Source organism: Tenrec ecaudatus, chromosome 7 (assembly GCF_050624435.1).
Source record: "Tenrec ecaudatus isolate mTenEca1 chromosome 7, mTenEca1.hap1, whole genome shotgun sequence".
In the NCBI taxonomy this organism is placed as follows: domain Eukaryota; kingdom Metazoa; phylum Chordata; class Mammalia; order Afrosoricida; family Tenrecidae; genus Tenrec; species Tenrec ecaudatus.
In genome coordinates this window covers 165,025,465-165,039,229 of record NC_134536.1, presented here as the reverse complement: position 1 = coordinate 165,039,229, position 13,765 = coordinate 165,025,465, and the positions used below count along the sequence as shown (strand labels likewise).

Genomic DNA, 13,765 nt, shown 5'->3' with positions numbered 1-13,765 from the left:
CACATGTGCACGCACATCCTCATGCACATACACGTACAGGCTCATCCTTGTGGAAGGCTCTCATGCCCACCACTGCACATGTGTCTGCACTCGCCCGCAGAGTGCACGCACCCACACGGCACCCCACCCATGCACAGACACACGCACACCCACACGTGTCCACACATCCGCGCCTGTGCGTGCCTGCCAGTGCTCTTGCATGGCCTACACCCTTCTCTTGAGATGCCCTGTCTCACTCAGTGCCCTTGCCTGCTTGGGGTCCTGACTCAGACACCGCTGTATCGCAGAGGCTGCCTTGGGCCCCTGGCTCACACACGAGTGAGCCTCCTCTCGTTGCCTTTCTCCTCCTGGGCCCTGTGACCCTCAGGAATGCTCTGGTGTACTCTTTCCCTGGCCATGCTGCCGCAGTCCCCTGGGGGTCTGGCCAGGCCCTGCTCTCTGGCAGTGAGCCCTTGGACCAGGGCTGAGTCGTCGCTCAGTGACTTTGTAGGAGGGGCAAGTGAATGAAAGTGCCGCACACATGTGTGTGTACTCGGGGCGCTGGCTGCAGCACGTGCGCGCGCGCGCGCGCGCACGCACACACACACACACACACACACACACACACACACACACACACACTCCCCTGGCATCTATCTCCGTTGTTCCTCAAGCCCGGAAACGGCTTCCGTCTTCCCCACGTGGCCTGCCCCTCCTTGTCACTGTGGAAGTCAGAGAGATTGACTGACTCAGGCAGGCTCCCTGGCTGTCACCCCCACCCCCTTCTGTAAGCGTGAGGCCTTACTGGGTGCCAGGCTCAGAGCCACCCTAAGGTGCTCCGCTGCATACCACCTGCCACCTGCCTGAGGGGGCAGGAGCCCCTTCTGTGTTGTCCACTGCTCCTCCCGGGGTGTTGTGGGCATTGACAGTATTGGCGGGCGGGAAGAGTCCAGTTCCTGCCTGTCCCTCCCCAGGTTCCTTTGTCCAGCACGGAGCAGGGGCTTGGAGGGCCTGTTGACTTGACCATCAGACGGAGAATTGTGAGACCCGGGAGCACGTGCTTGGTGCCCTGGCAACAGCCTGGCAATGTGTGAGATCTGAATGGGCTCTCTGGAGGCTGAGGGCTCCGAGGACTGCCTGGAGGAGGCAGCGTTGGAGCTGGTTCTGTTTTGGGTGGAAATAGACGCAGCACAACATGCACCGAATGAACGGTTTAGCCCAGTGGACCAGGGACCACATGGACATCCGTCTCCAGGCTCCTGAGACCACAGGAAGTAGAAGGTGCCTGGCCACCACATCACACTACATCGCATCTGCTTTGTCAGGGCTCATGTTAGGAGAGCCGAGGTGGAACAATGACCAGCCTGACTGGTGGGATAGACTGGTGGACCCCCCTCGTCACCCTTCAAGTCTGCAAATTCACCTCCATGGCTCAGTTTTCAGTCAAACCTTAGTCAGCTCTCGATGGGAGACAGTACCAATAGGGAGGGACAGACTCCATAATCCAAATACACCGATCCAACCATTTCTGCTGGGCTGGTTCCCGATGTGGGGGCTGGGGTGGGGGTGAGGGAGGATTGGATGTGGGCAGATGGGCCCTGGCTCAGTGGGCAGCTGAGGAGCCAGGCAGGAGGACAGAGAGTCAGCCCCTGCGGTTGATCAGGGGCTGCTGGCATCCAGGCTCCTGGAGGACTGCCGCCGCCCGAGGGCATGACTCTGTACAACGGTGCCCAGCACACAGTAGGCACTCAGTCTGCCGGGAGGTAGGAGGATGGGGCAGTGGGAAGGAGGGAGGAGGCGGCGGTGGGGGCGCTGGCCTTGTGCTGGGTTCCGCTGCCTCCCTCCCCTCTTGCTGCGACTGCTGGGAGAGGAGAGGCAGGCTCTCCGAGGAGAATGCTAATGGAGACAGTGAGCACTGAGAAGGCACAGGCCCACGAGGACCAGGCTGTCACAGTCACCTGCTCAGATGCAGGCACGGCAGTGCAGCGGCTGCCCTGCCCACGGCATCCCCGGCCCCACCCCCCACTCCAGGCGGAAGGAGGGGGGAGCTCCTGTTGACATTCTGCTGAGACGTCTCCACAAAACACAGTGACAAACATGCCACCAGGATCGGGAGAACCCAGGGTGGGGGTGGAGACCGAGAGGGTCAGTCCTGAGGGACAAACAAGCTGAGCACAGCCAGAGGCGAGTGGCGGGAGGACAGCTGAGAATTTCCCCAGGGACTGCTGGTGGCAGGGCAGGGCAGGAGAGCAGGGCAGGGCAGGGCTGGCCTTTCTGATTGCTTCCTACCTGTGCGGAGCGCGCTCTGTGCCCAGTTCCCCAGAGGCGCCTCGCACCCTTGTTTGGCAGCTAAGGAAGCTGAGGCTTGGAGAGGGCAGGGTCTCAGCAGACCAGCTCTTGAACCTCCGCTTGGGATCTCCCTCCACTGGCTGCCCCCTCCTGCCCACAAATCCAGGGCTCCTCGTTACTATGAAGGAGAAAGGAATCAGGAGTCGGGGCAGCCGGCAGGGGAGACTCTTGGTTTTCTGGAACCTATGACAGCCTCCACCCTGCAAGAAGGAGGGCACATGGCATGAACCAGAGATGCCTAGGCCCCACTTCTGGGACCTGCTTAGCTCTGAAGGCTGCTGATAGACTCAGTGGGGCTTGGCTTACTGAGGGGTGGAGGGTTCTGGATTCTGTTTGTGGGTACTTTATCTACCTCTATCTATCTATCTATCTATCTATCTATCTATCTATCTATCTATCTATCTATCTATCTATCTATCTATCTATTATCTATCATCTATATATCAATTATCTATCTATCTATCTATCTATCTATCTATCTATCTATCTATCTATCTATCTATTATCTATCATCTATATATCAATTATCTATCTATCTATCATCTATCAATTATCTATCTATCTATCTATCTATCTATCTATCTATCTATTATCTATCATCTATCTATCAATTATCTATCTATCTATCTATCTAGTTGTTGTCCTCGTCATTAGGTGCCATAAAGAACCAAACAGAACCAGACACTGCACCATCCTCAGCATCGTTCCTGTGTCCGAGCCCACTGTTGTAGCCATTACGTCGATCCATCTCATCTAGGGTCTTCCTCGTTCTCGCTGCCTCTCTGTTTTATAATCAAGCATCACGTCCCTTTCCTGGGACGGGTCTCTCCTGACAACATGCCCAAAGTGCGTGAGATGAGGTCTCACCGTCCTGCCTCTAAGCAGCACTCTGGCCGTACTTCTTCCAAGACAGATTGGTTTGTCCTTTTAGCGGTCCAGGGTACTTTAAAAATTCTTCGCGAGCACCACAATTCAAATGCATCGATTCTTCCTTGGGCTTTTTGTATGCAGTGTCCAACTTCCACATGCACACGAGGCAGCTGAAGGTCCCGTGGCTCGGGTCCGGTGCGCCTTAGTCCTCAAAGTGACGTCCTTGATTTTCAACCCTTTAAAGTGTTCTTACGCGGCAGATTTACCCAATGCGATACGTTGTTTGATCTCCTGACTGTTGTTTCCCTGAGCCTGACAACTTTAATCTTTGCTCTGTTTATGTGGTGTTACCTATTGGTCCAGTGGTGAGGATCTGGGTCTCCTTCACATGGACTTGTCATCCACACCGAAGCCTGCAGTCTTTGATCTGCAGCAGCCAGGGCTTCAAGTCCTCCTCGCGTTCAGCAAGGAAGGCGGTGCCATCTGCGTGTTGTAGGCTGTTAAAGAAGCCTTCCTCCAGTCCGGATGCCACATTCTTCTTCACATAAGCCAGCTGCTCGGGTTGTTGGCTCAGCATACAGAGTGAATGAGCATTGTGAGAAGATGCAACCGTGGCGCACACCTTGCCTGATTGTAAACCAGGCAGCAGCCCCTTGTTCCGTTTGCATAATTGCCTCTCGATCCACATACAGCTTCCACAAGAGCATAATGAAGTGTCCTGAGATTCTCATTCCTAGCTGGTGATGGTCCACACAGCCAAATGCCTTGGCATAGCCAAGAAAACACAAGTAAACAAATCCAGCGGCACTCATATATTTGTAAGAAAGAGCTTTATATCAAGAAGCAATTGTATATCAGGGAAACATCCCAGCCCAGTCCAATTCAAGTCCATAAGTCTGACACTAGTTCATAAGTCCCACTTCAGACTCACACAGCCACATGCAGAACGCAGGAAGATCGCAGGCCGGTGGCTGCAAGGTTGTGTGGATCCAGTGGCGGTGGAAGCATCTCCAGGACTCTGGCAGCAACCAGGGTCCGCCAGCAGGAAGGTGAAGACAGAGAGAGGTTCCCAGGGCCCCTCCTTAGGAGAGGACCATCCCCACAAGGAGTCACCGTCAGACTGAGACCTGATTAACAGGCTTTCCTCCACCCCTCCACTTTCATATATCTCCAAGTCAACATGAAATTATGTAACTACCACAGCACCTTCCTGGCAGTCTCTGCTTTCAGCCCAAATCCATTTGACATCAGCAATGCTATCCCTTGATCCACTTCCCCTTTTGCATCGTGCCCGAACCTCTGTCAGCTCCCTGTCAATGTAGTGCTCCTACTGTTGTTGGCTGATTTCCAGTGAAATCTTACTTGCGTGTGATATCAGGGATCCTGTTCTAGAATTTGAGCATTCTGTGGGGTCGCCTTTCTTTGGAATGGATGCAAATAAGGAGCTCTTCCAGTCAGTTGGCCAAGTAGCTGCTTTGCAAATTTCCTAACCTAGACAGGTGACTGCTTCCAGTGTTCCGTGAGCTTATTGAAGCATTGCCATGGGCATGCCATCCATTCCTGCCGACTCGTTTTTGGCTAATGTTCTCAGTGCACCTCCTGAAGTGGTAGAATATTGGCCAGTTCTTTTGGGTCCAGGGACTGTGGATTCTTTGCATTTTCTTTGGCTTTTTTCCTGCATCTTCCAATATTTTGCCTGCAGAATCTTTCAGTGTTGCAACTCAAGGCTTGGCGTTTGTCTTGAGTGCTTTCGGTTTAAGCTATGCTGAGCTTGTGCTTCCGTTTTGGGTTTCTAACTCTAGTTCTTTGCACTTTTCATTATAATGTTTTACTTGGTCTTCCTGAGCTGCCCTTTGGGGAATTCTCTGTTCAGCTGCGACTGCCTCCTTTCTTCCATGTGCCCCGGCTACTCTATGATTAAGAGCACGTTTCAGAGTCTCTTCCGACACCCACGTTGACCTTTTCTTTCTTCCTGTCTTTTTTGTGACCTCTTGCTTCCTTCATGAAGGATGGTCTTGATGGCCTCCCACAGCTCACCGTGTCTTCTGGCATTGATGTTCAGTGCAGTAAATCTGTTCTGGAGAGGTTTTCCAAATCCAGGTGGGATAGCCTCAGGTTGTATTTTGGCTTTTTGCGGACTCATTTCAATTTTCTCCATCTTCCATCTGAATTTACAGTCGGGCAATCGATGGTCTGTTCCACGGTTGACTCCAGGCCTGGTTTTAGCTGCTGGTACTCAGCTTCTCTTGATTTCTGTGTGTTCCATCTGAGGATGTCCATGTGTATAGTCACTTTTTGTGTAGTTGGAAAAAGGTATTTGCTACGAACAAGTTGTCAGTCTTGCAAAATCCTACTTTCGTTTCTGTCACCATGACCATCTTTTCCAAGTACCATTTCTTTCTCTTGGTTGGAAACTTTTGCCTTTATTGCCAACAATTATCACTGTCACCAATAATTATCACGGTCGCCAATAATTATCGCTGCATCCTCATTTCGTGTCCGGTCAATTCCAGATGGAAACGTTGGTAGACTTCTTCCATTTCTTCACCACTAGCAGATTTTAGCATTGGTAAAGTGGGACACCATCGATAAAACTCATATCCTGGCGAAATAGCCACATGGCAGCCAAAAACCATATACCCTAGCTTGTGCATTCTTTCCCAAAATCGGGACTTTTTAAAAACGCTGCAGGAAGTGGGGAAAATAGTTAAAATCGGGACTGTCCCGCCAAAAGCCTTATGGTTGGTGCATGATGTTTGTATGCCTCTGGACAAAATGACCATTACGACAGGCACTTAGAAGATGCTGTTGCTCAGGTGAGCGTTATGAAGAGCTAGGAATGTAAGTCTGTGACGACCACATTGGGCGGCTGCCCAGCCAGCTGCCTACCTTAGAGAGAACGCTGGCAACAAGTGCCATTTTCACTACTGGTGTGATGAACTCGACAAAGACTTAGGTATTTGTTGGCCTAACTGGTGCCAACTGGCTGAATCCCACCACTGCATTCAACCCTACCACAACTCTCCTTTAATGTGGCCACTCACAACTATAGCGCGGGTCCTATAGGCACAACTGTACGGTTATGATATATAAAGATTATAGTAAAGTCATAGAGAGTAACAGCGATGGGAGAGAGAGTAAAATGAAGGAGTCAGACTCATGGCATGGTAGCACGCTCACCTCCTGGACGGCCGTGATCTCACCAGCCAGATCCGCACACAGCGCGGGCAGACAGGGCAGGAAAAGTCTCCCTTTATTTCTGGCCAAGGCCCATATATACTTAAGGGCGTGATTACAGGTAACCACACACGTCACCGGAAGGGGCTGTTCAGTAGGCATACGTGTGACAGGAGAGGGACGAGCCAGGGGTGTGCATGCAGTAGGAAGGGGAGACACTGGAGCACACATGGGGCAGGAAGGCACAAATGTAACAAGATGGACAGGTTCTAGCGTAAAGATGGCAGCCTAGCCTTGGTCTCTGAGTTGGCTTGACCTTCGGTGTCTTGGAGCCCTTCTCTAGGGGAACCATCTATGACCCTTATCAGAGGGAGAGGGCCCTACTTAGGGTGGGACAGACAATCGTCTGATTGCCTTAGATGGCTGACAACGTTCCAGCAGATGGCCTCCAAGTGTACAGTCAGTGACCATGTGCTTGCAGACAGCGCCTGAAACTTGCCATTATTATCAGGTGGGGGGGGTAGTCATTGAAGGGCATAACTTTTACTTAGGAGAATGTGAGTGGGACACATCTCCAGCCCGCGAATGTGAATAAGCACAGGAGGCTCGTCCTCCCAGACGCCTGTGAATGTTGAGTTTGCCCGCGTACTCTCTCGTCCCGGTTTTCAGTTTGCCACAGGCCATAGCTTCTGTAACCTGTCCCCCTTTTTATAGACGTGCACAGGAAAACCTACGAAAGCCAGAGTCTGTGTAAGGTGGAAACCTATCCGAGAAGGAAAACCCAAATGTCGTCCATTCATAGAGTGGATGGAGCCCCGCTGGCTGCTGGTGGGGCTACTCACAGCCAGGTCAGCAGTGTGAAACCCCCCGTGCTCCCGGCGGAAAGACGAGGCTTCCTCCCACCGGAAAGGGTTCCAGTCTCCGAAACCCACAGGGCGGTTCTACCCGGTGCTGTTGGGTCGCTGTGAGTCAGCTTCGAGTGACAGAGAGCAGAACAGGCTAAGACTGCACCCTGCCACAGCCAGGCACTTTCGAGACTCGGGAAAACCAGGCAGGCTGAGCGAGTCTGGCTCGCACCAGGTGTCCTGTCGCTTGTCTCCAAACTTGTGCGATTCCAAGAGACGCCACTGGGTACAGCGGCCTGTGTGCCATTTTATAAAACAAGGGGGCTCCCCATAATCCAAACACCCAGTCCACGCTCTCCCTGCACCCCTTCCACACAGGCCCTGGCGACGAGAGCCTTTCCTGGAGCGGGTCAGCCACAGCCCAGTAGGGAGGGCATCCCTGGGAGCCAGGCTCTGTGGCAGGCAGCCTCCTCAAGGGAGGCTGAGCCCCGCAGCCCCTAGAACTGGTCCCTGGCAAGGGGGAGTGTTTCCCCTGAAAAATGGAAAACCTCACGGCCACCGGGTTGGTCCCAGCTCATAGCGACCTCAGAGTGGACCCGAGCCGGCACATCTTTGGTGGATTTCCCGCAGCGTCGTCTTTCTACCCCGGGGTTTGAACCCCGCCCTCCCCGCAAGCAGCCCCAGTGCTGTTCCCACGCCTGTACTCAAGGTCCCCTTTAGGCAGTCACCCTGGTTTGTTTGCTTTTGAAGCTTAGCTTACATTCATTCTGAGTTTTCCTTTTCTCATACTTATTTCATGAATGAAATCGCCTTATGGGTTTCCTGTCTCAAATGTGACATTTTGGACTTTTAAAATAATCTGACTAGGTTTTTCTTATATATATCTATATTAGCATGCAACTTTTCACAAATAGCATCTTGCTCTTGAAAACATTTCTATTACACCTGGGGTTATTTGTTTTCTTCTAATTTCTGTTATGCGTATGTTCATGGTCTCTTACTGGAGACCAGTTTTGCCATAAATCTTAAGGGACTCAGGGAGCATGGCAGGTGGGGAGCATGGGCAGGGAGGGGGGCGGTTCATGTTTTTCATCTAGGTGCTTGGTGGGTGCTTCGGTCTCAAGTACAGGAGGCAGGGGCTGCAGGCAGAAGGTGTTCTTGATGCGATCGCTGGGGCTGGGGGCTTGGGGATTGAAGTCTGGGGTCTGCTCTGTTGCTTAGTGGTTGGGAGGCCCAGTTAGCCCTCTGTCTCTGGCCCTTATCTCTCCAGGCTGAGGAGAGAAGGGGCTTCCAAGTGGCCTTACTCACTCTGTCAGGGTGGGGTGGGGGCCGGGTGGGCAGCCTGTTTAAACCTGGGCTTTGCCTCTGTGAGTTGGAGGGGAGAAGGGAGTCTATGCACAGGGGGAGCTGTGGGACAGGGGCCAATTAGTGCTGACAAGGAGGGTTACCTGGAACAGGGGATGGAACACGTGACCTCTGGGGGTCCCACCCCTTTCCTATTCCCAGGTACTTTGTGTAAATGGAGGCACTCAGTAGAGGTGGGTGTGCGTGTGTCCATGTGGGTGTGCGTGTACGTGTGTGCATTGCTGGGGTCTTCCAGGGACTTTTACAGGCTGAACTGGCAGGGAGACTTCCTAGAGGAGGAACACCTGGTGCTGCTGCCAGCCTGACTGTGCTGGGTACAGGGTGGGCAAGGGGCAGAGAGAACACCTGGGGGGTCCCTGCCCATCCTCTCGGGCTGTACTTTCCTCCTTAGCAAGTGTGAGAGGAAGCAGTACAATGGGGGAGTGGGGAGGGGGTTGGGGACAGGAGGGAGGTCTATGTGCAGGGGCATGGCTGTGCAGAATGGGGGTGCCAGCCCACCCCATCAGAGCCCTCTCCCTCTCCTCCCAGATCCCCCAGATCAGCTACGCCTCCACAGCCCCCGACCTGAGTGACAACAGCCGCTATGACTTCTTCTCCCGAGTGGTGCCCTCGGACACGTACCAGGCCCAGGCCATGGTAGACATCGTCCGGGCCCTCAAGTGGAACTACGTGTCCACGCTTGCCTCCGAGGGCAGCTATGGCGAGAGCGGCGTGGAGGCCTTCACCCAGAAGTCCCGTGAGGACGGTGAGTTGGGTGCCCGCCTGCGGGCTGGGGCTGGGGCCTGGGGCTTGGGTTTGTCCCTGGTGGGCTTTGTGACACCGCCCCGTGGACTGAGTCCTGTCCGGGAGCCACCACCAGGCCCTGAGGTGGGTGCTGCCAGCCCTGGGCTGTTTCCCTTCTTGATTTGTGGGCCTGGGGGCCTCGAGGTGCCTTCTTAGGGTATCAGAGAGCCTCCTGTGGGTGGCAGGTGGCATGGCTTTTGTCAGTTGCACAGGGCCATGCCCATGAAGGGGCTGCCCACCTTCCTGGTGTGGGGGGCAGTGGGACAGGGAGGTGGGATGGAGCCGGGTTGCCCGAGGGGGCTGTAACCAGCCAGCCAGGTTCTAAGGGCTGGTGTTATCGGGCAAGGGATTGAGAGAGTGGGATTTAGAAAACCCTACAGCGCAGCTGCCTGAGCTGGGTGGGGCGGTGGGGCTAAGCCCGGTGGTCCTCTGGGAAGTAGGGCGTTCCTGGTGGGGCTGGCCCTGGGGAACTCTGGGGAAGCCATTTGCTGTCCTAAAGTCGCCCCCACGTACCACACGGCATCACTCCCCGTTAAGTGCACCGTATTCCCTGTGGCTGTGCAGACGCACACGCTCCTGATAAAGCTTTTAGGCAGCTTTAGCACCGCACGGTAAGAGGAGTGCTCGCATACCTGGCACCACGGGTTCCGGGCTCAGCCGCAAGGGCTCGCTGTTGAGCAGGGCGCTGGGGCCCGGGCCGTGGAGGGGCCTGTTCTTAGGGGCAGGCCTGGGGTCCAGGTGGGGCAACAGCAGACCCTGGGGCTGGGGCATCCTCAGTTGAACCCCAGGGACCTGTCCTTGTCAACACTGTCCTGACTGAAGCAGGACCAGAGTGCTCCTTCGCAGCAAGGATGGCGAGACTTTGTCTGACCAACTTTGGACCTACTGTCAGGAGCTACCGGGCCCTGGAGAAGGGCCTCTTGCTTGGTAAAGTGGAGGGGCAGTGGAGAAGAGGGAGACCCTCCACAGGATGGGTGGCACCGGGCAGCGGCCACATAAGGACTGGCCGGACCATGCGGGCGCTTCCTTCTCTTGTACCTGGGGTCGCCATGGGTCGGAACCGACTCTGTGTTACCCAGTAACAAGCTTGCTAAGAGGAGGGCTCGCTGAGCCCGACCCGGGCTGTGAGACAGATGGAGGGAGGCTGCATGCAGCCTCCTTGAAGTCCTTGTGGGGGGCCCTGGGGGAGGCAGGGGGCCCTTTGCCTCCTGGCCCTTCGCCTCACTTCCCTGTAGAGAGGGGCCCTCTGCCTAGCCCCTGGCATCTCCCTGGGCCCTCTCTCTAAATAGCTCCGAGGTGCCCTCGACCTTGTGTGGCTGTATATTTATACCCGCATAGCCCCAGGACTCTAATTGCTTCTTCTAAGGACCACATCGTGTCCAGAGGCTGGCTTGGTAACACCCTGCGGGCATAATCCTGCTATAAATCTCAGATAAGCCCCTTTAATTGTACAGCCAAGCTGCTTGGGTTCCTGCAGCTGGGTGGAGGGGCGGCAGGGAGGCAGGAAGTGGGGCAGCACTGATGGATGGGGATGGGCGGAGCTGGGCAAGCAGGCCTAGGAGAGGGACGCAGGGGAGATGGGAACTCAATCCTCCACCCTAGGGCCGTAGGAGGCAGCACCCTTGGGTCTTGGGTGACCCCACAGCCATAGCTCCCCTTCCCTTCCAGGCTAGCTCCACGACCCCCTCCTCCCTCCATCTCTGGAGACCCCTTCTCCAAATAGGCTGCCCACAGCTGCCGCCACCATGGCAGGACTGGACGGGAAGGGATGAGGCAAGCCAAGGGACCAAGGAGCCAGAACCCCACTTCGGCTGTGTTCAGTGCCTGCTTAAGGGGCAGGCTCAAGCCCCAGTGCTTATGTAAGACTGCCGAATCAGCTGGGACTCCGAGTGGAGTTTACTGGGTACCTGCACCACTCCCAGCTCCTTACTCACTGGTGTCCCCTGGGATTTTCCTGGCTCTTTGGGGGCAGGCACTGCTCTGCACCCATTTTAGAGGGGAGCAAACTGAGGCCAGATAACCGGCATCTGGTCACAAGGCAAGTTAGGGGTGGTGAAGGGATTTGAACCTAGGCATCCAGGCTCCAGGTCCCAAGCCTTAAGTGCTTTTGCATTCTTGTCTAGTCCTGCCCCCATCTTAACCGAGACCTGCCCGAGGGGGAGTCAGGGGTGGTGCACCTTGCTCGGGTACTAATCCAAATGGTGGGCTGCTGGTGTCCACCCAGAGGTGCCTCAGAAGAAAGGCCTGGTGATCTGCTTCAGAGACACCAGCAGCCTTACGGAGTTCAGCTCTAGGCCGAGAGCTCAAGGTTCACGTGAGCCCGATGGCCACTGGTTAATGGGGACCCACCGAGGTCAGACCCTGTGCAAGGGCTGGGACACACACACACACACACACACACACACACACACACACCAAGGGACACCAGCTAAGGTGGAAAGAACAGAGGGGCCACACTTGGGGTGGGGTCTTGGCTTTGCTTTCTTGGCTGAAATGATGTCTCTATTGTCTGATTTTTTAAAAAACCAGGCACCTACTCAGAAGCTGGGTGGTTAGAATGAGGACGTCTCCCTGGAGACCTTCACGAAGGCATGTACAGTCACCCAGGGATACCCCACCCCCTGAGCCCCCTCCCCTGTGGCCGAGGGCCTCTCACCCTGCTGGGCCTCCTGGGGAGTGTGGGGCAGACCCCTCTGCCACCAGGCACCAGTGTGAAGCAGCTCCCCGAGGCCCTGGCTGGGCCTCCCCCCCTGCATGGGCAGCTAGCTAGGCCTCCCTGCCCGGCCCGCGGAATGAAATTTGATTTGGAGAGAACGTCTTTAGGCGGTGAAGAGAGAAGGGGAGAGAAAGCCGGGCTCCAGCTGGCCAAATTGAAATCAAAATTGAGTGGCCGGTAGAAAAAGGCCTCTATACCTTGTAGCCTAATCCCCGCGGAAGATTAAAGATGTCTTTGGCCATCTTTTGTGTTGATTTGCCCTCTGAAGTCTAAATCATCTGTGAGTGCCTCAGGGGAGTGGGTGGAGGTGCGAGCCACGGCAGGAACCTCAGCTGGCAAGTCGTGGGCATTTCTGGGGGCCAGGCCCCAGGCCCTGACAAGCATCATCCTGTGCCCATTTCATGGATGAGAATACTGAAGGCCATAGAGGCCAAGAGCCGCTGTCCCAAGGATGAGGTGCAGCCAGGACCAGAGGATGCTGGGTCTGGATCCCAGTGCAGTCCTTCAGGAGGGAAGCCCACCCAGCATCCTCCCCGATCATTCCTGAATGCCTTAGAGTTCTGTAGAGCTGTGCTCATACAGGCGGGGGCTGTGAGAGGACAGAAGGATGGACATTTATTTGAAGGGATGAAGTCAGTCAAGTCCAAAATTCATGGTCAGCCTGGCCCACTGGCGACTTCTGTAGGCTTGTGTCTCCAGAGGCATAGCTTCGGTGACGGACAGGACACAGCGCAGAGAGAGGGCGGGCTTGCATTCTGCCAGAACACTGACTTACGCCCCCCGAAGAGAGAACTCACCCTGAGGAGACGCCCTCTTCCATGGATGGAGGGATTCCCGGCGTTGCGGAATGTGCTTACGTCACATTACATTAACTTGTTTCACCGATCAGCAACTCGTCTAGTATTGGGCCAAACCACTGGGAACCACAGCTTAGCCAAACTGATGTTGAAAATGAGTCATGGCGCTAACCTAGAGTGGAGGCAGTCTCTTACCCACTGGGGGGGACAGTCACTCCTGGGGCTGTTTGTGGCCAGGACTTGCACCACTTAGGTGCTTGGGGGTGTTGGCAATGGGTGCAAAGTCCGTGCTGAGCACCATGGGGCATTTCACAGGCCCCTTGTCATTGCGAGGCACACTGGGGACATAGTTGTATTCAGAGCAATTGAACTTAGGTTGCAGACCCATCACAATAGCTGACCCCACCGGCGTGTCTGAGGGGGACTTTGTAATAGTCAGTGGGTGGAGAGTCACTGCAGCGTGAGATCCCCGGAGGGACCCAGCGAGGCAGGTTAGGCTTCAGACTGGCCCCCTACTTCTTAGAGCAGGACCCCGAGGCTCACAGAAGGTTAGAGCCTGTCAAGCCAAGCGCCCAGCATGGCTCTATACAGACGGGGTCCTTGGTATAGGGTTAAAGGCACTGTGTCCCCCAGCCTGGCCCACAGCAGCCCCCTTCTCTCAGGGGTGTGTGGTTTATGCCCTGGACAGACCCGTGACCCTTGACTGGGCCCTGTCCAAGGGTAGGCCGGCTTCGCACACTACCACTTCTCCTGGTGACACACTTCGGGGGGGGGGGGGGTCAGTATCTTTGTCTGTTTGTAGCTGAGGTTCTGAGAGGTTAAGTGTTTTGCCTAGGATCACACAGAGAGGTCTCAGAGCCAGGACATGGACCTAAAGCCCCTCT

At 55.1% G+C, this 13,765-nt stretch overlaps 1 protein-coding gene across 2 annotated transcripts in view; it reads left to right on the top strand.

The window, feature by feature from the left end:
• Positions 1–13,765, top strand: part of GRM4 (glutamate metabotropic receptor 4) — a 126,696-nt gene that overhangs the window by 39,396 nt on the left and 73,535 nt on the right. For both annotated transcript variants that reach the window (XM_075554188.1, XM_075554187.1), the window contains exon 2: positions 9,114–9,330. In XM_075554188.1, coding sequence (XP_075410303.1) covers positions 9,114–9,330 — 217 coding nt within the window. The remainder of the gene's footprint in view (positions 1–9,113; positions 9,331–13,765) is intronic.